Raw genomic sequence first — 25,782 nt, forward strand, 5'->3', positions numbered from 1 at the left:
CTTATTCAGGGAATAGTGGGGTGAAAAATAGACGGCAGAGGGATGTGCTCCAGCGTAAAATGGCTATTTGAATGCTCCAACCTGGGACCATATCCACTAATGTCGGACCCATTTCGTCCCTCATTTAATCACTATTCCAATCTAGCGAATTCCATCCTCGTTGAAACATATACACTGCCCGTGAAATGTAAATAATGGAAAAAAATATTGTGGTAAATATGTTGCTAAAATTTGTGTCGGTTAATTCATGCTGACATGCGACTGGTCTTTGTCGGATAATTTCGTTTCCGGTACATTTCCGCGTAACAAATGATCCACTTGATGCAATCATTTTGTATTCAGTCACGCGGTATCCGGAAATTCAGCGCATGACAATGTAGGATAATATGCATCGGTTTGTATAATCGTATTGGGAAATTCGTGGGAATTGATGGGCATTATTGGAAAATTTGAGCAGATGGCACTAGTAAATTTTTTCATATATTTTCATTCACTCATTTTAATCGTCCAGTGAAAGGAAATTGATTAATCGGAGATTTTATACTTCGTTATTTTATGTGATTATCATCTATTTAATTTCGGAAAATATTTCTCGTTTTGTTGTAAAATGGTTATTGTTCTTGCTCAGTGTATTATTGAATGCCAAATTTTTCATTCTCTTGCATCACGATCATTAATTCTGGCCTCGGAAATTTGGATGCGCATTTTATGAGTAATTACTCAGAACAAAACATTTTTATAACGAATCTCATGATTCGGTATATTTCGGCTAAAATTTGCAAAATTTATTCTGATTTTTGTGAATTTTTAGAAGCACATCTGCAACATGCGAGTGAAAATCCTCGCATTAAAATTTTTAATAACAATTGGCAACGAGATCCGCGACAATGAACATCACCATTCAATTCCCCGAATGCACCATTGGATTAATTAATTCAATGGAGTGCTCATAATAGTCGCGTTATTGAATGTGTACCGGAGATTTCTGCATAATTACAAATTTACGATTGTGTATCTGTAATAAGTGTCCAGTTCCTGCTCCATGATTATATATCTAATGTCCAACAATTGCATCACAATCTCCAGACCAGTGTATATGTAAAGACTCTGGTCTGGGCATTTCGATTATTTGCTCTTGCCAGTTGGTGCACACACTGTACCACAGATATAACCCAACGATGTGCACGAAAATTCCACGTAAACAAGCGGATTAAGAGGTTTTCCACAGTGGGTTTACACAGCACATCCTGTATTTCTGCATGCTTCAGCAAATTGCTCAATTGAATGACTTTAAACTTCGATATATCTCAATGAAATACGCTTACAACCCCAGTTTACAATCCGAGAAAATCCATTTTATGGACTAGATAAATTCAGTAAATGAAAATGAAGAGCCGGCTCCAATCGACAGTCAGTATTAGTTGTTGTGATTATGGAATTTTATTCGCTGTTGATCATTATCGCAGGTGAAGTAGTGAATGTGAAAAATTCCTAAGTCGAACAAACTTTAAATCACAAACAACCGAAAATTAATTTATGAAATAACTATATGATTGGTCCCCTCGATTCGTTCGATTTCTCCACTCGCTGGCTTGAAAATCATTTGATTGAATGAACTAATAAACGATATCTAAAAAAAACGGAAAGAAAACAGACCTGGGTGATAAGGTGAGCAATGGGCACTGGAGAATTTCTCGTCTTGTATTTCGGCATATTATTCCAATTCCCTGGTGTTGCAGGTATGTAAGCGCCCCGTTGTATACGACGCAGACGAATAATAAACGGCCTCCTAGGTCGCTCGAAAATTTTGTGCCTGGGAGGCTAATACATATAGGTAGTTTCGCTTTTAAACCTCTCACGCTCAAATACCCTCCCGGGACCCGATCCCTACCCCTCCACCACTTCTCGTTTCATCCTCTATAACTACATAAACAGTATATACTCGTAAGTTTCTACGTGAAAATTAAATTATTGAGTTCGGACACTACATAAACCTCTAGACCAGTTATAGCAAATTGTAATTCCATCATTATTTCAGGAATTCACCGAACTTTACGAATTCACTGTTTCTGTTTTATCACTGGGAGGTTTTATTCGATTAAAAGTTAACAGGTTGATCATAATTTAAGAGTCAGGTGTTGAGAGGAAGGTGAATAAATTATTTGTGAAGTTGATATCAATTAATCATCTGGAGATTGAGATAGTTTATTAGATGACATGCGGCTGCAGTCAAAAATTACTAAATTTTGTACAGACGAGAGGGTCTCCTCGAGTCATAATTCTGAAATAGCACATGATTTATTTTTTTGAAACAGTTTTTAATACCCTAGATGTGCCAAGACGTGAAGCAATTCCTTTTCATGCTACGGTACATTAACTAGAATTGGCGAAGGTAATGAAAAGACTAGCTCGATAATACGACAAATCGTTAACTGTTTGAAAGTTTAATTCTAGTTGAAGATGCAATAAGCACTGTTGAACGTGTACAACCTCTCCAATTTCATTCTGTTCAATTACCGAACACTCAATTGCCCCCGGTTTAGACAACATGACACAGGCCTTTGCAAATCTCTAGTGACTTATACCAACACCACTTCAGCCGACGTTAATTACTCCATGACCAAGAATTATAGCCGATAAAACTGCCCACGACAATTTCGATTGCAGACCCCTTCCTTAGGACGTGGACAAACTGTTGGTTTATCGATGGATAAACTAACCTTCCTTCCTCGTTAAACTGGATACTAAATTGTCCAGAAACCTGACATCCTGAATAATCTAGACCTTGTCAAGGTTCCGGTTATCAACCCGTGCTTCTGAATGGAAGCTTTACAATGATCGATTCATACCATCTCGTAGTGTTGCCTGGAAATCCTGAAAATGGTCAGAAAACTTAAAGTTATGAAATTAAAAAAAAATCCTCAATTGCGCGAAATTGTTACTAATTTTATTATCCCAAGTAGATTAATTCATGAAATCCGTTATGAAAGTTTGATTTCCATTCACTAAGTCGACCAGTTATAAAAGCACAGAACTCTGGAATTTTAAACCAGATGTCCGTGTTGTTTACTATCACTCCAGTGTCACACAATCGAACTCTATCTAACCCCACTGTACATGTCTCATGAATTTTTTGTCTCTAATTTTTCAGAAAGCGCGACTCGCGAGGATTAGAATCGCCAAAGCATCGAGTGGTGCAGCTTTTGTCAGCAAAAAGAAAGCAGCAGAGGCGAGAATTGCAGCTGCGGAGAGTGGAATGCCAACAGACGATTACAAAGAGGAAGACATATTCGAATTGCAGCATCATCATCTTCTCCGGTGTCTGGAGAAAACAACGGTAAGTATTGTTGTAAATTATTTTACCAACTTTTGTGCAGGCGGTTGTTACCTTTGTCACATAGTCAAAGTATCCCCGAATGGTACCAGTTTCTCCAGTTATCCCAACAATTTCCGTAGCACAAACAGTAAACACTCATGTACCTTGATGTTTTGTATCACAATTCGGTGGAAACAATGTCCTTGTGTTTGTACAGACGTTTAATTACAGTCGATGTCTGTCAGTGGAAAAGCCATTGCTGCAGTCAATTTAAAGTGTCCTCTGGTGAATGAATGGTTATTGCAAGACATGATTGTTATCACTCTTCTTGGTGTCACAGAGAAGGACAATGGAATGGTCCAGTGTGTAGGTAGCCATCAGTAATTTCGTTTTCCTGCCTCGGGATTGGCTGATACCGAGGTAACCCGGATAATGTGGCTTCGGGGTATCATGCAGCGATGTATTATTTGAGGAACATTGTCCTGGCCAGTTTGCTGTCCACGCCGTGTATTGTCTTGCTGGGTTATGGTTGTTTGCTGGGTGTCACTGACGTTGTTTGTGGTGTGATCGAAGTTTGATGGATCATTAGGAGTGTTTACGCATGGGGAAGCTGATTGTGGGAGCTAGATGGTAGTGGCGATGACCAGTTTGATAAAATTCTTTGATTTTCATAGGATTCTTTCTGGTTGGACATTTGATTCTGGCAGGAAGAGGTCCTACTGGATCCGCTTAATTATGATATCGAGATCTCAAACCTTCTTTATATGGTTCAAATATCTAGAGACATTATTCAGGTACTTTTTTCTTCCAATCAATCATTAAGGTTTTAAAGTGCGTCGAAGGGAAGTCTCACGATACTGAGTAATGAAATTGGATTTGACAATCGATGCATAACATTTTGCTCGACTACGATGACGCAAATGTGAATTACTCCTGAAATTCACGAGCGACGTTCTGATATTTCCGGTGCAATAATTAACAGCATTTATAGTCTCTACTAGAGATCAGTCCTATCTATAATAACCATCAGTTTATAGCCTGTGAACGGAATCCGAGGAATTTCCGGTGAGCCGAAAACAACGGGCCAAGTTTATTTTTTCACTCTAGCACTATCCACACCGGATCGATCAAGCGTTTGTCTTGGATTTTGCGAAATAAATAATCAATTTAGTTTCATTGTGCGTAGCATATACGCTCGTTCCTCGGTAACATAGCGAATGTAAATTAGTCACGAAATTCCTGAATACGATCGGTTCTAAAATATGATTTCGTGGATGGGTTCTATGGAAAAATGGAGGCTGGTTATTATTTCGCTTATTCGGATTAGTCCGAAAAATTATGTAAATTCATAAAAGGATTGATCCTGTTGTTCCTTTAGCTACGTTTCTCTCCTCAATCCCTTTTCAATTGATGGAATGGATTGGAGCTGATGGTGCGATTGCGGCCATCAGGACTGAGTTATCCGAATATTTCTATTTGAAAGAAAAATATAAAAATTCCAAGCCTATCCTCGTGTGTTCAATCCAGATTCCACGAAGCGGATACCATTTGCCCATCGACTTATCCGTATCATAAGAGAATGTAGGAAATAACACGAGAACAGGGAACTAAAGAGGTAAAAAAAATTGATCTAGGCGACTTTGGAATTCATACAGCGCAATATCGATTGTATTTTTCTATTCGGGTGAATAGCACTCATTCCTACCTGCATTGAAATCGATGTATTCTTTTCTTATTGTCCTATGGGGATGGTGGCTGGTGGTAACGATGCCATTTTGGCACGAGGCACGTTTTTGAATTCCCTCGATACTTTCGCGACGTTCCGGTTGAAACAGTTACAATAATGGGAGGATTTTCACACGTCAACGGTGAGGATCATGTGTATTGAGAGCCCTTGAATATTCGGTGAACAGTTTTAGGTTCAATGTTTCAGTTCAAATGGAATTATTAGGGGTTTATATCGTTGGAACATGCATGAACCCCCAGGTTTGGGACCTACGAATTGATATTCAACAATTTCCTATTGCGATCTAGTGACATTTATCTCAAAATTGGATTTGGCGTTCGAGAATTAATGATAAGATTTTTTCGAGCCCATCAGTTGCTTGCAATAGCACTAAAAAATACTCTCCGGGTACGAATTAGGGAGAGATTCCTGAAATGTGTGACATACTGTGAAAAATAGAACTTTTCCTTCTGTACTGAAGACTGGACTTTTTTTCCTCTGCATAAACCCGATATAAAATAAAAACTAAATTCTTCCAGCTGAAAAAAACACTCCTCATTATTTGCTGAAGAAACTTTGAACACGCACCACCATTCCGCCATCGAACTTCATACTCATCATTTCCAACTCTGTCGTTGAGAGTTTCTGGGGGCTAGATTTGGGTCATTAAATGCCATCTGTACAATGGGGCCAGAGTCGAGCGGAAAGTGTGCTCTGTCCTCCTCTCCCTCCCGCCCCCCACACACCTCATTCGAAGATGGTGTTGAAGGTAGAGTGCCTCTGGGCATGGTGAGCAAGTTTCCTGGAGAAGTTGTTCGATTTGGACTCGAACGAACACCACCATACGCCAGCCTGTTCTGCCGTGTTTGCGGTAGATGAAGGGACTTTCAAATGTAATGTGATGGCAGTAACGTCAGGTGTCCAAATTCATGGCGAAGTATTGGTCTCGTTGAATGGATTGATGTAGTTAACACGGACAATCTTCTCCTTGAAAAAGTTTCTAGAAAGTCTTCCGCTGCTACTCAAAGGTGAAGAGAAATTCGAGAGCAGCTGTTGCTGAAGTAATTTTCAATGTACGAGCGGAAATGGAATTGGAGTGGGAAAGAGAATCAGAGGGAAAATCCAATTATGTTGTTCTTGGGATTTAACTGTGAAAATTTGCTGAATGAAGTTCTTCCTTACAAGATGATGAAACGTTCTCTTCGAGTTTGAAATCATGTTATAAATTGTGTAAAAAATTTTTCCACGAGTAGCAGTGCAACTGATGAGTCAATTCTCCAGCAATAGTTCCTCAATATTTCTAGGATTTTGTCTGAGCCTCTACCTATAAATTTTCCGTCGATAAATAACAGGAAAAATCTATTGACATTTAGTTAATAGAGTGGGACATAATACAGTATTAAATCGACCTATTTGTGGTAAGACCCCTGGGAAAAGCTGAGACTCCGCTAGTATTTCTCGGGTGGATCGTTCCATCTCCCGTGAATATCACCCTGATGGTGCCTGTGGACACGTTGGTCACGGGCAAAGTGGTTTAGTCATATATAGAGGTCAGGAAAACCTGGGAATGACCTCAGTGTCTCACCTCGTTGGCAATACCACATTCGACGTCTCCACTCCCTTCGTTCCTTCGACACAGCCACCCCTTGGTCGACCAGCCATCCCCTCGCCCCCCTCTTCAAGTGGAAAAGCTAATCCTGGAATAGCTTTTCCACTTGAAAACTAGAAACAAGTTTTCACAGGAATTCCTTGCGTTATCCGTGTTCAGTGACGACAATTCTCTAACTCGTTAGGTAACATGATCTTGAGGTTTTTCCGAAATCCACTTCAACCGAATGACTTTTTAAAATTTCCCAGTGTATTTGCATCAAAAACACATGGAAAAACGCTTCAACAAATTTCAAGATGAAAATTGGTAACAGAAGTAGCCCAATTCCAGATTTTTATGTATATTAATCCGAGGGAAATGGGTCTCTCAACTCATTCTATGGACCATGAACATGAGATTCCATTTTGAAAATTGCTGTTTCAGTGGTTTATTAAAGTTGATAATGGCCTACAAGTTGATGGCTGAAACATACGCGGCCAAGACCGATACGTCACAACATGGCAGTTAAGCTCTAGGCTGTTAACCTGTGAGAGAAATGGCGGATGTTGAGCCTGTCAGGTCGTGCTGGGGGAGTCCGACGAAGATATAATTATTTCCCTGATATGACGTCACTCTGGACGCTTAAATAAAAATTTCTCATTCATAAATTCGTACATTCCCAACTGTTATTCATGACGACCTTAACAAGCCCTGATACAACTCCGTTGAAACCTTTCGCGTGAGAAAAAAAATTATTTCATAAACCCATTTTCTAAAATTCCTAATGAATCCACATCTCCATCTACCTCATTTACGACATGTGCTCCAGCGAATTATGGAACAACATACTCCAGCATTATTCAGTCCTTCCAAGTACTAAAACCCGAATGTATTTTATATGACCGTGAATTTGCAGAGATGAAAGTGCTCTACAATAGAGCGCGCAAGTGTCAGCCTCACCATCACCACGGACATGACAATTCCATTACTTTCTCTCTGCCATTAACAAGTAGATCGGAAATTTGGAGTTTGCAAAGACAAAGGGCCTATCATTAACCCACAATGAACATCACTCATCAAATCACATCTGTGTCATGGACCAACTAATTTCACAATCACATTAACAATTTCCGATCTGAACAAGCGAAAACATCCCTCAATCCTTGGATGAGTCCTCGCTATGTCAATTCCCAGTGAATCCTCCTTTCCGTCTCCTCCATTCACCAATGAATTCCCAAGAATTATGAAAAAAATCCACCGCAATTAATCAGAACCTTCGTCTCGAGTACTAAAATTCCAATATATTTTGTAGGACCGTGAGTTTGTGGAGATGGAAGTGCCCTACAATGGAGCACCAAAGCGTCCAGGTTCACCATCACCACTGACATCACCAGCCCACAGTACAGCATCACGCGGTGGACTCCTGCAGTCATGCTGCGGTCGTTGTTATCCTCAGCGTTATCAGGTACGCGGTCGGCGTATTCTCGTATCTAGGACCTCTATCAGCGAGGGCCCGCCGTCCTCATCCACCCAATCACATCAATCTCAAGCACTTCAGGGACAAACGCGTTTTGCCGATCCAATAGCTGTACCCAGTGTTGCATTTAATGTGCCCGGTGATAGCGATAAGCGGCGATTAAATCCAGACGCGGGAACCAGTCCTTATAACGAGACGCGAGTATAAAAATAACAGTTCAACTCGTATTCCCCTCCCGCTTAACAAGCCATTCATGATAAATCGATAGTTCTCCGTTTAATATATCGTACGTTAAGGATAGAATGACAGGGTAAAAGTGCGAGTGTAGGGAGAGATACGTTAGGAAGTCTGTGGGAGATAGTTATCCTTTTAAAATCATCAATTTAATTATTTAAAACTATTACCATTGATATATATTATTTCGCCGATGACTGACGCGATAAAACATTCTAATTAATGGTATTGATAATTCTTACCAATGAACGTTATATTTAAGGCACATTTTATCGCGTTTCATAATGACGATGAAAAAATTTGGCAATTTGAGAGGAATTATTTGCATTAATCTACTTAGGCAGCAAATTATTTTGAAAATAAATTGCTATTGCACGAAGAAAAATATTCAATAAAAATGGGGGTATCTCTTCCGCAATCCTGATGTGAAATAATGGTGGTACATTGTACGATACTGTCACATAAATTTTCCAAGTTGATATCGGTGAGTCAAATGCGAGTTCCGTAATTTTTACCGAATATTTCTCTCCGTGTGAAGGAGGAAAAAATTCACAAGATATTGTTCGCAGACCATGGAATCCTCTGGGAAAAATATCCTTTGAGAAATCCGAGATTTTTTCAAAATTATAGGGTAAGGGGAGACTTAGATAATAAATGAAAAATATCTTTAGAAGTAATATAATAGATACAGGGAAATATCAGTAGAATTGTCTATGAAATATATTTCCTTTTATTTTTTTTTGAAGCTACCTCGCGATACATTCGTCGAATGATGCAAATAATTTCGGTCCGTAAAACTGAATCATGCCATCATGATCGTGATTCATTCATCATCAATGTTAATTGGAAGATGGTGAGATCGTGGGGTGAATTATTTTTAATAGAAGTACGATGGAACAGTATTAATGAAGATCTCGAATGAAAAAATAAGCCTCAGAAATGGGAAAAATGGTGATTACTTAAGTCATCACTCAATGATCATTCGATAATACCTGGTGTAAGGATCATTCAACAATACATTAATTGCTCTCGAATGTGCCAATTATGATAATATGATTATGATTTTGTTGACTCACTACATATCAGGTTTTACATGAGCAGTTTAACACAGTGAGAAATTTATTGTTATTTTCTAATACTACGACTGTGGAGGGTTTTCATTGTAGAGAGGGTTTCAGGAGCCGTAGGTGGATATTACATTGGTGGGTACTCGTGGCGGGGTGACTCAAGTGTACATCATTTGGGGAGCGCGTTAGCTAGGAAATGTTATTATTTCGCAACTCTCGTAGGTGATATCGAGCAAAGTGCTTGGCGATGAATATTGGGGGATTTCAGCGGTTAATTGGACGTTGCAGTCACTAGGGGGTACTCCACTGCAGTGACAGTGGCTTTTAATGTTGTACGTCATGAGCATGTCAAAGATTAATCGGTTACTTTATTGAGATTTTGAAGGATCTCGGACGATATGATTATAATTATTTATTTTTCACGGGTTTTTATGTTTTTACATTGCTGGCGGAAAAATTTTTTGATAGAAATTTGAATTGATCTCTTAAGTATTCATTGCGCTCTTCCAGTCATAACTACGAACTACTACATTGAAAATTGTCGACAATGCCAATCAAAATTTTCGATAAATTATTCTATCTTCAAAGAGCTAAAAAACCAAAAAAAACCGTACATAACGAGTATAATAAATTATTCATATAATTTGCATTAATTCCATCAGATCATCAGGTTGCGAAATTATCTCCACTGAGTCAATCACAATCGTCGCACAAATTCACGGGCTTCAATCAAATTTATGCAGTTAGAAACATATGGAGTAAATGGGAGCGCTGATAACAGTGAGTAGATGCAAACGTGCAATCAAGTTGTGACGCGATTAAACAAATAAATTGTGGAGGGGGGAGGGTGAGGGGGTTTATCGTGCGAATGTTGACAATCATGTTGGTTTGGGGGTTGGAGTAGACTGAATCGTATCAGTTTCCAGATGCGTGCTGTATTGTTTCATATACAAGGGGCTTTTGAAAATCGATAAGAACCTTCTTGATGTTCGAGTCAGTGATGTTTCAATGGGAATTTTGATTCATAGTTTTCTGCTCTTCGAGCCTTATCAGTCCTTTTCAGAAATCTTTGTCGTCCTTGCTATTATCTCCCTTCGATACTGTTCCAATAGAGATCGAAATTGTTTCGTAAATGTTTCCATGATTGTCTTCCATTTTCTATCCCACTGAACTGGTAAATAATTGTTTTATGATTTAACGTAGCTTCTTCCCACCTCGTGCTTCTTTAATTTTTATTAGACATGGAAGCTACATAGAATTAATTTTTCATGTTCGGTATTTCAGTGTTCACGGGCTGTTACAAACTTTTTCCTCCCTTACAAGATCAAAATTCCCCTTGTAAAACCGTGAATATGGTAATTAGCTATCGCGTTATGAAATAAAAGGAAATTTTCCCTTCTGGCCGTAAGGAAACTTTAATGGCCTCATTAAATCTCCAAGGGATAAAGGTACTCCTAATCCCTTTGCCTTTGAATTCATTAATTTTTCTCTTTCATTAACGAGTGGGACCTAAACGTGTGCTATATGAAGAGAAGGGGCGCATAATTAAAGCAACATGAAAGAAAATAATGTAAATATATTATTGCCAAATCAATCGACCATTGACGAAATATTGAGCTATCGAATCGATTTTTTTTGTTCACTGAGTCATTGGAATATCTTTCGCTTAGATCTTTCAACATTAACTAACTACTATAAGAATGAAAACGATTAAACGATGAACAAACAAAGACTCAAAAATTAGAAAGTAAGGTGTTTCAATTAAGTCTATAGCGAATGTAGGTCTTAATGGGCCTAGAAAATAATGATTAAGATGGTAAAATTAATTGATCCAATGTGGTGTGATGAAACGTAATAATTTGATTTTTCTGGTACTATTGGATATGAGATTTATGTGGCAGTAGCGGATTTTTAGAGGAAATGTGAGAATATAATTTTGTATCAAGAAAATGTGAAAACGTAAGAAATTATGCGATAACAATCCTTAAAATCTCTATAAAACGGTGACCGACTCATAGAATTTTTTTTAACGAAACTGAGTCCTCTACAATTCTCTCAAAAAATTGCGCCTTACAAACACAAAAGGATGTCCAACAAAACTAGAGAATCTCATTTATCACATTTCACAACTCCACTACAGAAAGGAATCGTAAAAACGATAGGCTGAGTCATGAAGCCAGATAAATAGCAAGTTCGTCTCCCAGTCGATTGTGCTATAGGCCTAAGTTGATAAGTCACGTGATGCACTGTTCGATCATCGTTATCTACCGTAAAGAATAACAAAAACAAAAATAAATTAGTTATATAAATCAAATGGACGGGCACGTGAACTCATTAAAGATTGAATGAATTTGCAAAATCCGGACTAGAATAGAAATCATACAGTCAAAAGAGAATCTACAATCCACTAGTCCCTTGAAGCCACTTTTTATTGTACTCGAGCATGACTCCAGTTAGTAGATCGGCTTATGAAAAATAATTAAGCCTTAACATGAATGAAAAAATATCAGAGCCATCAACAGCCATCGAAAATTGTGAATCAATTTTCTTGGCTAATTTCCAGGCAATTTTCACTCGGTGCTACACTGACATATGATGTATCGATAAAACGACGAGAAAAACCGATTTGCGAAGAGGATAGTATCACATTTGAAAATGTACGTAGCAGGGCAGAATGTGTCTCGACACCTTCAGTAAAATTGAACTATCATTTCGATCGTTCTCTATCGCCTGTTGATTCGATATTCACTCTTCTTATCAATCACGTCTCATTAAGAAAGATTTTTTTAATTAGTCTTATGAATGTGGCCTTGCGGATCGGCCGTGAGGTAAAAAAATGAGGGGCATGAGGTGAATGAGTACTTGATACATTCCAACGAGTGAAACGTCTTATATCTAAATTAGTCCATCATAATTATAATCAAATTAGGAATTAAATAGTCAGTACATTACTTGAGAATTTTCTTTCTCGAAAGGATTAAGGAATTATTTATTAATATCGTCGTAGAATAGGTCTAGGGTAAAAGTCTCGCACCAGTGATGGAACGAAAAATCATAGAGCCTTAATTACCAAAATGTGCTGATGACAGGGGAGAACCGGGATTTATTAGTCTCTCCATTAAATCATAGGGGTAGTAATTAATTTGCAGCGTTTGAATCAACTCGCTTAATTAAATACAAATAACAATGATGGAATTGTTATAGGATGCTTTTAGCGAGCGACGCAACTCTCGCCATAAATTATTACGTATAATGAGCTGAATAGTAATTAAAGGATGCAAATTGCAGAGAAAAAAGAAATTCCTCGGTTTCGGTAATGAATTCGGGATTTCAGTGTCACGTGGTATTGAAATTTGGGAGTGAAAGCGCTCGGTACTTCAGTGAAATTTATTTTAGGATCAGTCTACGACTTTGGAAATATTTTATAAATTAATGGAGGCATCAGCCAAAATATTCCTATGAATTCCAAGTACGTTGTTGCAAATGGGAGCAACATTTATCTAAAACAACGTAATTTTCATTTTTCCATTTTCTTCGTGCATACAGTCAGTCAGATTTTTATCACGAGATTCTTAAAAAAAAATCTCCACCGCCCTTCGGTTCCCGAATGTTTCCCTAAAAGTGTTGAGTTGAAATTTACCCATCTGTTTTTACCGACATAATCACTAAATTATTACGACTCTAAATTAAGTGCAGAGATTTCTCGAGAAAGTCGAGCATATTCTCACCCGTCACATCACGAGAACCCTCATTAATCACCGCGCTAAATCAGAGTTCCGGACCCCGCCCTTAAAATCTTCGTATTTTATTAATGACTTTTACTTTACGGAGTGCAGTAAACCGTAGGCGTTGTCACGCTAAATAATCCGTGGATGACGAATATTTAGCGAAATCCGTGGAATATTCTGCCGTAATCTGGGGCTAATCTATACTTATGGATAATCAGCCCGAAGTCGTAAGTAGAAGTGAAACACTGTCTTTAATAAAACAGGAGTGTTACTGTTTCTCTCTCCCTGAACATTAGAGAATTTTAATTAATTGTACTATTTTATGGGGACATGTTATTGAATTAATGATTAGCTTCGATCCCTGAACCGCTAAGGCCCTTCGCTGGACAATCTTTAGGAAATCATAAGCATTATCATCCTCAAGGACACCACGTGGATGTTAGTGTCCCAGTCTCAAGTGTTACATCTGTCTTCGTTCAACGATGTACAGAATTCGGAGTGTGTTTCATACCGTCTGCACACTTGCGTGAGTTATTTTCCAACGGTTTAAATATGTATATATATACTCACTAGATGCATCACTATTCTCCCTGGGGGTGGGTACGTGTGCGCGTGGAAAACCACACGTACCGCATGCGGTTCCAGCTGCGACACCTCTTTCCGTTTTCATTCCATATATGAAAGGAAATTGAAATTATTTTTCACGTTTACCAACGTACATTTCATATGTGCCGACACGTATTCATCATTCTCTGAACGATAAACTAGAGTTTATAATTAAATTGAACGGCTGATGGATTTTATGGAAGTTGGAGATATTATTTGATCGGATTAGAGATGATTTCGATATTTTTAACATTTTTTGGAGAAGGGCGACAAGTTCTTGATGATGAGGGGGGGATTTTTCATTTCAGTTCAATTTTATCAATTGATTGGAGAGTTTTTTAACCCGAAATTCTCACTTTTCAAGGATCCATAATTTTTTCGATTTTTTCAATCTCTTCAAGTTAGATAATTTGTCTAGGTTTCATAATAAAAATTAATTGAAAGCTTAACACGGAAAATTATGAGTTTCGTAGAAGGCTTCATCGGGGCTCGAGTTCGGCAATTGCTGACGAATCTCCGGTGGGTCTTGATAAGGTAAAGGAACGTTTGAACAAGGAGAACGAATTATTAAAAGTAAAAATCACAATGCAAGGACAACTGAGTTGAGAAATAGTTGCGAATGCAATCAAGACCTCCAATTCAACACTTCTTACTCCTCAAATTGTACAAAACATTATTTGCACAGGTGTTAGATTGCCAAACCTAGAATTCTCGTGAGTCAATAAACCATTGACGTTAGCGTAGATGATTTAATTGCCAAGAAAATCAAAAGATATACTCAACAAAGCTCACTTTAACTTCAGGAAATGGAATACCGCATGAATTATTCACTGATAAGCCCAGAAATAGCTGAGAGTTGGAGAAGCTTGAACCACCTCTTACTTTTAAGATTCACCGCCGCTCCCGACACTTTCGCACCTTCTTATTTAATTTTATTTAATCTCGGAAAGGCCTCAGTGCCTTTGAAATCTATCTCAGTGAACTTTGCGCTCGATTTATCACTACATTCGTAATAAAATCCGCATATTTGATACTGAAACCAACCCGAGAGAAAACATGACTTTTTGGATGACTATATATTTGCGTTGAAAAGTATCTAGCAGATATTGACTACGATACCACGGTAGAGTGAATAAATGCCATTCCGATTTCCGATGAAAGCTATCAGAATTGGTACCTCGTATGAAAGACAGTGATAGGAATGATGATTTTTTTTTAATCAATTTTTTATCTCAATTCAAAGTTTCGGGGAAAACTTGAGAAATCTCTTCAGTGCAGTTGATAAATTAAGTTCAATTTATATTTTATATGTTTTGGATCAATGTTTCGGTGGATTGATTGAAGTGTTTTCTTTGGGTTGACCGTGTTCGTGGGAAGAAGGAAAGTTTCTTTCAAAGCACTCATTCAATTCATTGTATTCAGTAACTTTTCAATTTACACAGCCATAAAAAAAAACACTTGAAAGTGAAATAGCGAGGTCGATCAATATTTTCTCAATTTGAAGAGTAGATAGAGGTGAAGAGTGAGAGATTGAGTCGTAAAGACTAGGATTGACTGGCTGAGGGGATGGTAACGTGGTGAGGGCTAGGGGATGACAAAGAACCTTCGAGGTACGTTTGACCGAGTGGACGTCTCCGGGAGTATTTCTCACATTTTTCTAACGCTCGTAGGAGGTCTTGGCGACGTGCCGGAAGGACTTACATAGGTGATTCGATCATTTCCGGTCTCTTAGGTCTCTCGAATCGGGATGAGACAATGGCCCTCCACTTTTTACGCGGCAACTCTCATATATTTTGTACATTTCTAGCCGGTACGGTTTCTTTCATAAGGAAGCAACGCCACTTCTGACGCGGAAATAAAGCGGAAGTGGCCATCTTGCGACGTAAAATTGTTTCATGTACCATAAAACCGTGGCGAATCAGAAATTCTGGATTTTATTCAGCCCGGAAGCCGGCCATCTGGCTTAGATCGAGGACTTTAGTATTTATGGAATTACTGAGTTATGGAAGATGAAGATTTTTATGGTCGCCAGGTTGAGAATAATTGCCGTCCGTACCCCAGAGAAATTCCTAGGGGAGAATTAGAGGAGACGGCTTTATTGTCAGCTATTATATCTCAACCCTTTAAAATTATCACTTTTTTCATAGATGTCAATTACTCACCCGCAGAAAAATTGAACAATAATATCTGAATAATTTCAACAGTCAAAGGGAATTCAGGGGATGATTTTCACAATTTTGGTTTTCAGCAGTAAAATTGCAGTGCGAGGTCACGTAACACGTACCCAGTTACCGAGAAAATATTTTGTGAAGACTAAGATGAGAATTGTTGTAAATTTTTTTTTCCACAGATTTTCTCGTTATTAACAGTATTTTTAGAGTAAAAATGAAGTAGAGCTGATTAGATCAATGACACATGAAGTTTACATGAAAAAAAAAGTCAAGAGCCCGGGCTTTTTGAAAAGTTTCTCCCATTTAATGGAATTTTGGAGTGAAATCTCGGGCACATCTCATTTTCTGAAGCTCATATTTAATCCCCTACATCACGAACGAAAACATTTCCCCGAAACTTGTTTTCGCGATATCTTCTGGAGTTTTTTAGTTGAAGAGGTTCTCTGCGGAAATTTTCCGAGCTATCTGCGGTAACCGTCAGGTCTCCCCAACTCCCCGAGTTCCCCCGTTTGATGTATGATTTATAATTCTGTTCTCTAAAAATATAAGTTCCGGAGTAGTTGAGTAATTCAATTCACGTCACGTGTCAAGCGTCTTTCCAGGTGGTTTATGCGAAGGATCGGAGTAGGTTCGGGGTAAATTTAGGCAATCAGACAAGTGTAAGTGTAAAAAAGCCTTTATATTATTGAAAAAATAAGTAACATTCGTGTTTAGTGACCGATAAAAACGAAACTCCCGTTCCGGTTAAATCCCCCTCGGAGAAATACGGCCGAGGCTTTCACGAACTGTTTTCAATATTAATTACGTAACAACAGGAACAATGGATGTTTACGAAATGACATTAATCGATCGGCTTCTATACTGTCATATGCTATAATGTAACACGAGTTCGTTTTTATGAATAATGCACAGAGGAAGGAGCATCGGGAGGGGCATCCACTTCAGATGAGCCAGGCAAGACGAAATTGAATCTTGAGTGTCCGTTACTCCCCCGCTCCAGTTGAAAGAAAAAAAAATGAAACCTCAAAGTGCTCCGTCAATCACACCCCCACCGACCTCTCCAACCCCCGCCCTCAGCCCTTTTTATCTCTCCTTTTGTGCCCCGTCACTGACCCAGTAATGAGTCGTTGACATTTTGCCTCCCTCCCCTTATCTTGCCGTTTGTCGTTTATAGTCCTAATCTATTCTGGTATGACTACTATGTTATGAATTTATGAAAGTTTATTGTTCAATTCGTTGTCTGTTCCTCTCCTGGGAAATTCACGTGTTGGATTTACAAATTTTAAGGTTGCAGTTTATTGGTGTTTTTGAAAATTTATTACACCTACAACCCCTGTGAAATTGTACATAAACTGTTGTGTTTAATTAAGTCGTAAATTTGATTCAACTTTAAGTAATGCCTGTACAATGAAAATTGTGGATTTTTTCATTGTTTTAATGTGGGATGAATGAGGGTGATTTTTTCCATTGAAAAATGCTTTCGTTCGGGGAGAGCTCGTTACAAATTTGTGGGCTTCGGGGGGGATAAAGACGGAGATGAATCTGGGGTTGGGTGAAATTCAAAGGGGAGATAAAATACTATTCCAGAATGTTGACGTGAAAGTAGAGAGAAATCCAGGGTGAACAGTATCTCAAGATATTTTTTGGGCAACATGTAAAAGTAAAATTATTTATGCCCCAATCAGAGACGTCAAAAATAACGTAAAAAGTCCCATTTATTGGAAACAGAAAAATCACTCCGTTGATTGTTCTGAAAAAAAAATTCGTCAAACGATTGATTTTTTTCCGACTCTCGCAATTTACTGTTTCGACGACTAGCTAAAACCGAGATAAATTTTGATATGGCCGTGCGTGAGAATTTTCAACTGACCGCTCCCCTAAAAATGATCCATCGCAAAACTTGGAAATGCTCCGCATGGAATCGTGACGTGCACCCTGAATATTTCATGCAACGGGGGTATGAATCCTGGGAGACCTGCCACCCTTGCGATTGGACCGAAATCAATGACAGTGACGTATGTCCGCCCCCATGACGTTGGAGCTACTTTCGATTTTCACGTCGTTGACTATCCCCCCCGATTCCTAAATCATTCACGGCGAAAGATCTCATAATATCGAGCACAATATCAAGTGAAACTTCGGATTTCAGGGGGAGGGGAATAGGTGATATTAATGAGGGCGAAGAATCTATTCCTTGACCGTGTAATGTAATTATCACGTTTCGTTCTGGTTACTATTTAGGAACGATCTGCTTCATTTCAAATTCAATCTGTTTGACTTCATATTCACTCTCGAATAGACAAAAAAAATTAAATTAATTATTGGAGTCATTTCGTATGCAACACAATGGGAAGAATTGATTGACCCCTCCGGATCTGAATGATGGAATGTATAATGGAGTGTAATCCTCCATTTATAAAAATCTTCAGCCACTCATGTCCCAATATCGTTTAAAGTCCGAAAGTTAAACCGATAGAGCTCCCGAAAAATGTTCGTAACACCGCGCAAATATGTAACCGAGTGAAACTAATTACACTGATCGTTCCAGTTGGACGAAACGGAACGTGATTCCCCTGTTAACTCGTCCCGCCGCAAAATAATTAATTTCCTCCGGTAGTTTCCATCCACTGGAACTTCACCCGCCCATCCAATCCCTGACAGTTTTGTCTACTCTAATGGATAAATTACGTAATCGGTCCTAATGAATTGGAAAAAAAGGAAAAAAAATCATTGAATCACATTTTTACGCTGAATGATTATAGCGAGTGCAAAACGACGTGAAAACTGAGTTTGTCTTCAGGTATTTTCGATGGAAATCCATGAAAAATTTATTGCGTAGGCCATTAGGGAGAGCATAGCATAATTAATATTAGACATCTCATAACTTATCAAAAAATCCACTTTATTCTGATTTCGGGTGAATTCATTCGTTCTTTACCAACATTCAAAAACCTTCATCGAAATTAGCGTTTGAAATTCCCCACGAGAAACATTGGACAGTTTCGTCTGAATGAATTGAGGTCTGGTAAAATTCCATTGACTTTTGATTTCGTCGATAACCAGCATCGAATCACGAATGGAAAAGTGGATTTTTGATTCAGAAACCATAGTATAATCCACGATTAAATGAAACCACTAGCATGTCTGCCCTCTGAATATTTTTCCCCCAAAACTTCCACGATAATAGGAAGTGTTTAGATATTTTCCATATAGGACATTATCCAGTTTAAAAACCCCACCGTAAATCAGTCCAGCGAACCCCCGTAGATCTCAATGAAATCGGAAAATCGTTAGTTTAGGCGTGACTGGCGTGCAACAATGTAGTGTGTTGTTTGTGGTGTGGATTTCAGCAGTACATCCCAGCAACAGTTGCTGAGGCCTCAACTGGCCAGGGCGGACAGACGGGTGTCGCAATGGACGGGACATACCTCGTCGAGGCCTCGTTCTGAGACATTCCCTCTCGCAAAAACTAAAGAACCGAAAAAACCACAAAATTTAAAGAATCGCCAAAAATATCAAAGGAATCGATTCCACACGAATAGACCTAAAAAAAATCTACAAAAATTGATCTCAAGTGGACGAAGATTGCATGGGATTCCATGCAGGCACTCGCCACGTTAAAAAAATCTAGATGCAAAAACTTGAAAAACAAAAACCTAGAAAAAAGAAAAAAAAATGTGTAAACCACGAAAAACCATCATAAATCAATCAAATTCTTCTATTTCCCTATTTCCGTGCCATCCATGATGGGTCTCAACATCTCGTCATCGTCATTCAACCATGATCCTGCTGATCACCGCCACCACCGACGCCTGGAAACTCACGTCATCGTGGCGTCAACCCTGGGCCATATTATTTTGTATTCCATTAATTTACATCACCAACTCTTCAACCATCGTTTTCCACGCTCTTCCTCCATCCGAGTGTCTCTCCATTTCGCTCTGTACCAACAAAACACGTCATAATTGACCAAATTACCCCATGGACACCTTCGCAATCGACTCGACACGGTCCCACCTGGAGAATATTTCAAAAAATTGATGAAACTCAATTGTAAAATTGAACGATGGCTGTCACGACCGAATGAATGAATCCATTGACTGGGAATAAAAAAAAACGTGCCAATGAAACACGTTTAGAGCCTTTCGTATCAGCTCACATCGAACGAGAACAAGGATAGAGTGGTGCTAGTGTACGGTGATCGCATACAAGTGCGAAAAAAGGTAAAGAACCGTTGGATAACGAGACATGAGTTAAATAACACAATTGATTAACACCATTTGAAAAAGATCTGTTTCGAGCAACAAAAATACATGTCACTGATGAACGTTTTGTTTAATTGTTGATATGACACTTCTTCAAGGATGAGGTGATGACGTTCGTTGTGCTTGCATTGGCTTTTTCCACTTGATTTGGAAAATTCTGTTTTCGTCACATCGCTTTGGAGGCTGAACGCACGCTTTAGTGCTTTCACTTGATTTATTTTTTTCACACATTCATGGAGAACATTGAGAGATGTTTGAGGTATTTATCGACAAAATCATGGTCACGCATGATGGAATGATTAGCCGGTCCACGTCGAGGATGAAGACTTGAGAGCAGTGGGGGGATCTGGAGGCTGGTGAATGTTCTGTTATGTTCTCTTTTGCTTTGTGTTTCTCTCTGCATTTTATGTTCTTTCAAATTCATGTGAAGTTGTCATGGTCATGCCCATTTCGGGAGAGAAGGAATAATTATCACATTATGGAGTTGTACTGTTACAGGACAACATAAAATATCAAAATTCAGTTAATATTTGCAATTTTCCAACCGCCAACGATGAGGAGTCAATTTATTCAGATTTCTAGTCATTTTAGAGAATTAATAATTATTCGAATGACTGTTATTTTCTCCCAACCGTTACACAAAGCTACAATTATAGCAAATAATAAAATATATATATATATATATATATATATGTAGTATCGCCAGAGTAAAATGTGGATAAAGAATGTCCTTGATACTCCTCACTGAAATTTCATGTCATTTATATGATGTTAAATTTAAAAAATCGTTTAGTTGTGTCCTCTCAGACTCTACAACTTTCCTGTAGGATTTTTAATCCTTAAGACATCTCAGGAAGGTACCGTGGAGCGACGGGGATTGAGTGTGTCATTGAAAAGTCGACAAGCCATCTCCTGAAAAATGCGGCATGACGATCATTTTATCTCCATCACTCACAGCCCCACAATTTTTCAGAGTTAAAATCCATTCCTGTATCTCGATACTACTAGGGTATAAATAGGTCATCAGATGTTTACCAGGGGGAAATTTTCCCTCGCTCCCCAATGACATAACTATCAATCCTACCTTCCACTGGTCCCCCCCGAAATCCATTGAAAAACGCAACAATTAAAGTGGAAATTCTCCTCCCGCTCCGATTCATCGAGAAAATTAATCAAGCGCCTCAGAAGAGCGGAGAAAATCATCACTCCACTCATTCGTCACTTCAGCTCAATGAAATACACAACAAAAAATATAGAACCGACTGAAACGAGGAATTCGATAACTTCCGAGACAAAAGTGCAATTATTCCCGAATTTGTTGATTTGGCCTTTGGAGAATTCACTCGATTCATCGTTGAAATATTCGTTATCAACTGTGACAGCTGCGAATGAGGTCTAACGAAGGCAATTGCAACGGACAATGGGAACGATAGGAGTGAAGAAATAATGAAAAAGAAAAAAAAAGAATTGAAAATTACGTGAGACCTCATTGTCAATGTGCTCGAGAATCGTTCGCAAAGAATGGGGAGAATTGCACGCTCTTTTTCTCAATTTTTTTTTATATTTCCACCCCCCCATTCCACCCTCTTCTCTCTTCTCCCATTTACTTCGCTACTGTTTATTCCAAAAGTCGAATGACGCTCGAGTTGCACAGAGTCACGTTTGCATTGCACTGCACAGTACATTTGTAAATATTTAAATAGCCGCAGCGTCGTATACACAGCAGGTATACACAAACCTTCATGTGCCAGAGCCAAAAGGCATTATTATAGTTGAACCCCCAGCTCCACCCCCTCTTAGTCCGGTTGTTCAGTAGTTGTTGTTGTCTTCCCCCTGTAGACTCGTAGTTTTCAATGTTTACTGTTTAAATCACATCTCACAAGCTATTTGAATATTTTATTGATGAATATTTACTGGTATAATGTTTATTCACGTTAATTCAATTATGTTAGTTGGGTTGAATTTTTCGTTGGGTCATTAATGCACAAGTGCACTGCATCCTGTTGTTTATTTAATTTATGGAACGAGTGAATTGCCTGGTGAAGTGGAAAAATTTTAAGTCGAGAGACTGATGATTTTCATCATTACGAGCGTATTTTATTCTCTGAATCTTGTCAGGAATATTTGCAATGAAATTTGCAATGTTCAGTACTTTATTTAAGTTATAGATTCCTCTCTTAATATTTTAATGAAAAGGTTTTTGAAAAAAATTTTTTAAATATGTTTGCTGGAGATTTAATTGTTCTTTATGAGAGACATGCCAATAGTCTCCTCCTATTTTCGTGATGCTTTCAAAATAAGTTAATTTTTCGTTCTAGAGATGAATAATTATTTCGTGGGTGTTCAGTAAGTCAGTGGATTACTTAAAAATACTCTGCCTTTAAATAGTCATGAAAAATCCGCTTACCAATTTAACCACTTCACTTTGATTTGATTTATTCACTCAATTACCTCCACAACTTCTTTCGTCACAATTCTGACTGTTTCAATATTCTTTCTCCATTGATTATAGTTAATGAATTAAAACTTTTTATGCATAAATGAGTGAATGGTGTGTGCACGATTATTCTCGAGTCAATGAAGGAACAATTGCTCCTCTCTCCTTTTCTCTCCCGTCATTGAGATTAAATAATTTGGCCGCTGAAAATAATTTGTCCCAATGATTTTCATCGCAAATTGATTTTCAATACATCCAGAAGGATTCATATAAAAAATAATCCAAGAACTTATCTCCGTCCGTTCGTTGGCCTTTCCTCTCCAAAAACATCCAACAAAAGCTGAATTTTGCCTCTATTTAGTTTTCCTAATTTCTCCTCAGGTTAAAGTGGTAAATAAGAAGGAAGAGAGAGAAAACAGGAAAAAAATAAGGAGGGAGTTGATACGAAGGGGAGAGGAAGCGATCGAATGGAAGGACGAATGAGTTATACTAACAGAATTGAGTTGAATTGAACGAAAGAAAGATTTTCACTCAGAGAAAATGAGACAAGCACCAAAAACAAATTGAAAAATTAGCGAAATGAAAATTGTTCCAGGACCTTAAGAAGCGCGGTTCCCACACCTGCGACATGCAGGCCCTACAGCCACTTCCGGTCCCCACCACCAACACCACTACGCCTGCTATGACAACTTCCGGTGGGCAGCCACCGCTACCGTTATCGGAGAGCGCTTGAGTACGATCGAGAATGATCTCTTCTACACCACAAACGCGTTGATCCACCCAGCCAACAACGATTGTATCGCCCTCTGGCTCGATTGAATGAATCAACGGCCGTCTGGCCGATTTTACGGTGAGCCTACTGAAAACAAATTCAAAATTTTTCATTTACATTTTTTTTACATTTTTATTTTTGGCCATTTGTTGAATCTAATCACGTAGCGAGCCTCGAGATTGTGAAAATTATTGAATTAATTCGATTGCAATCGAATTATCGCTTGGAGGGAGAGCATTTCCGATATCGTGACAATCCTTATCCCTAGTCCCTAAAAGTTATGATTGAGGTTTATACGAAGCTTTTTTAGAACGGGCTCCTTTCAGTTTTTTCATTGAATTGAAGTACAGAAAATTGAATGTTGCGCTTCCAACTTTCCTCAGGAGGGGACATCATAAATATACGTGCAGGTTGTCATTAGGGAAAGCCTGGAATTCAAAGGAATTTCAATTTTCCGTTGTCATTAACACCTAACGATGGAACGACGAATTGTTCAAAAATCCATGAGAATCAATGAATTTAAAAACTCCATTAAAAACTTTTAAAGTGGTTAATTATCGCTTTTGCCACTTGCTCTGATTTGCCTCCTGAGCGGATCGAGAACTTCAAATGGTCTCAGTGGAAAACCAAGAAACTTTCGACTGGAAAATACCGCCTGACTATTCTATAACTTGTGAGATACAAAATCGTGAAAGTTTTGCGTTGAAAACTTCTTTCGCCTGTAACTGTTCAAGTTTGCAAGTGAAAAAGATCGTGATGTTGTGGTTTTCGGTAAGAATTTCCCTGGCTTTTCAATGATACGACTCTCACTCTCCCATCATTTCTCCGTTCCCGAGTAAACACTTGAAAAATGAATACAACGCAATCTCTTCGTAAATAGGAAGTAGAATATCGAAGTCCCTCCGTCAAGAATCCGCTTCAGTCGAGGATACGGTGGAAGTGAGGGAATTGGAACTTTGCGCATGTGTCTCCCTAGTGTGGTGAATAGGGGTTAACGGCTGAGCTCATCGATAATCGAGTGTTCTCTACGTTTTACCTCTAAGCTTCAATCTCAGCCTCTCAGTCTCCCTCAAAAGCTGACAAACAGGCGAGTGCCATGTACACTTTGGTGAAATGAAAAGCAATGGATATATGCATCAACACTTGGTTAGCCAAGTGTATCTTGAGCCGATTTCGTCCGGGATTGTAAATTAGGTCGAAAGCTGAATTTGCCAGTCAGTAATCACTTATGGTACATCAACATTACTTTCACCCTTTAGTTAATTTTTCTCTGCATTTTTCATCCCCAAATGAATGATCAGTTCATTTCCTAATCTGAATATTTTTCTCCTCGCAGAGAAAAATTTTAAAAAATATATATGGGAGCCATCTTGATTACCTGGAATGGGAGGATGGTTCATTCAATTTAAAATACCCCGTCATAAATATTTTATTCGTAAATAAATTGACAGTTTATTTTCGTTGATTGCGTTTGGATCGAGTGGAACGAGTGGAAAATTGTAGTTTATTTCCACCCAATATGAGAATAATTCATCGATAACAACAAGTTGATGGTTTTTTACTTGAATGCAAAAAATACTTTCAATCGTATGTCCACCTATAGGCAATTCATTTGACGTCAATGAAAAGGATAATCGAAAAGATATTTATATTCCTTTGAAGTAGTTCAACTGAACGTAGGGTCAGACGTGACTCTAAACTTGGCTCGTAGAGTGGTAATTAATTAACCCTGACCCTTTCACCTTTCTTATCCTGTTCGCCATCATCCGGGATAGTGAGACACAAGGAAGAAATTTTTCTACTGGTGTGCCTGCAGGAGACCAATAATCCAACCTCCAATAATGCAGTGAAAATTTCAGAGGCGTCTGATTCTGAAGACACTCCGATTGGGACGAAAATTCTGGAATATCTGTCTCTATCTCTCCAGCTTCTCGATAGTAGAACGAGAATCACGTTTCCACCAAAACAGTGGGAGAAAATAGAACAAACAAGAAAAAATAAATAAAGTTGACTGAAGGAAGTGAAACGTCGATGGAGGCTTTTCGGGATTGGAGGAGAGCATCTCGACGCCATTGTGATCCGGATTTTTTTAGATTTATTTTCCTTCGGTGGATCGACCCTTGACACTTCAGAATGATACGAGAGGAGGATGGAATGAGGTTGACATTTGACATGTCAGGGCGTGCGATGATTTCCGAGGAAGTGGAAGCAAAATCTGATGATTATTGATGACGAAGACGGGGTTAAACAAAATTTTGCCTAAAATAGGGTGCGACCCATGTTCTCGACGTTGGGCAAATCACTTAACGGTTACCGGAAGTCAGGAAGGAATTTCGCTATTCACGGGTTACCCAGGTCAAAATCTAAGGAGGTGGAAGCTTTTCGTTTATGTGGA

General features: G+C 38.6%; 1 protein-coding gene across 6 annotated transcripts in view; it reads left to right on the forward strand.

Moving 5' to 3' along the window:
* The window catches only part of LOC135172146 (potassium voltage-gated channel protein Shal), a 76,631-nt gene that overhangs the window by 43,657 nt on the left and 7,192 nt on the right, over window positions 1-25,782 (forward strand). The window contains exons 3-7 of one of the 6 annotated variants that reach the window (XM_064138447.1): window positions 3,152-3,337; window positions 7,943-8,095; window positions 16,826-16,867; window positions 19,264-20,136; window positions 23,211-23,275. In XM_064138447.1, coding sequence (XP_063994517.1) covers window positions 3,152-3,337; window positions 7,943-8,095; window positions 16,826-16,867; window positions 19,264-19,362 — 480 coding nt within the window. In that variant the 3' untranslated portion in view covers window positions 19,363-20,136; window positions 23,211-23,275. Of the gene's footprint in view, window positions 1-3,151; window positions 3,338-7,942; window positions 8,096-16,825; window positions 16,868-19,263; window positions 20,137-23,210; window positions 23,466-25,782 lie in introns of those variants that run through there. The other 5 variants (XM_064138446.1, XM_064138453.1, XM_064138445.1 and 2 more) reach the window with 5 other exon arrangements.

Source organism: Diachasmimorpha longicaudata, chromosome 2 (genome assembly GCF_034640455.1).
Source record: "Diachasmimorpha longicaudata isolate KC_UGA_2023 chromosome 2, iyDiaLong2, whole genome shotgun sequence".
Taxonomy (NCBI): domain Eukaryota; kingdom Metazoa; phylum Arthropoda; class Insecta; order Hymenoptera; family Braconidae; genus Diachasmimorpha; species Diachasmimorpha longicaudata.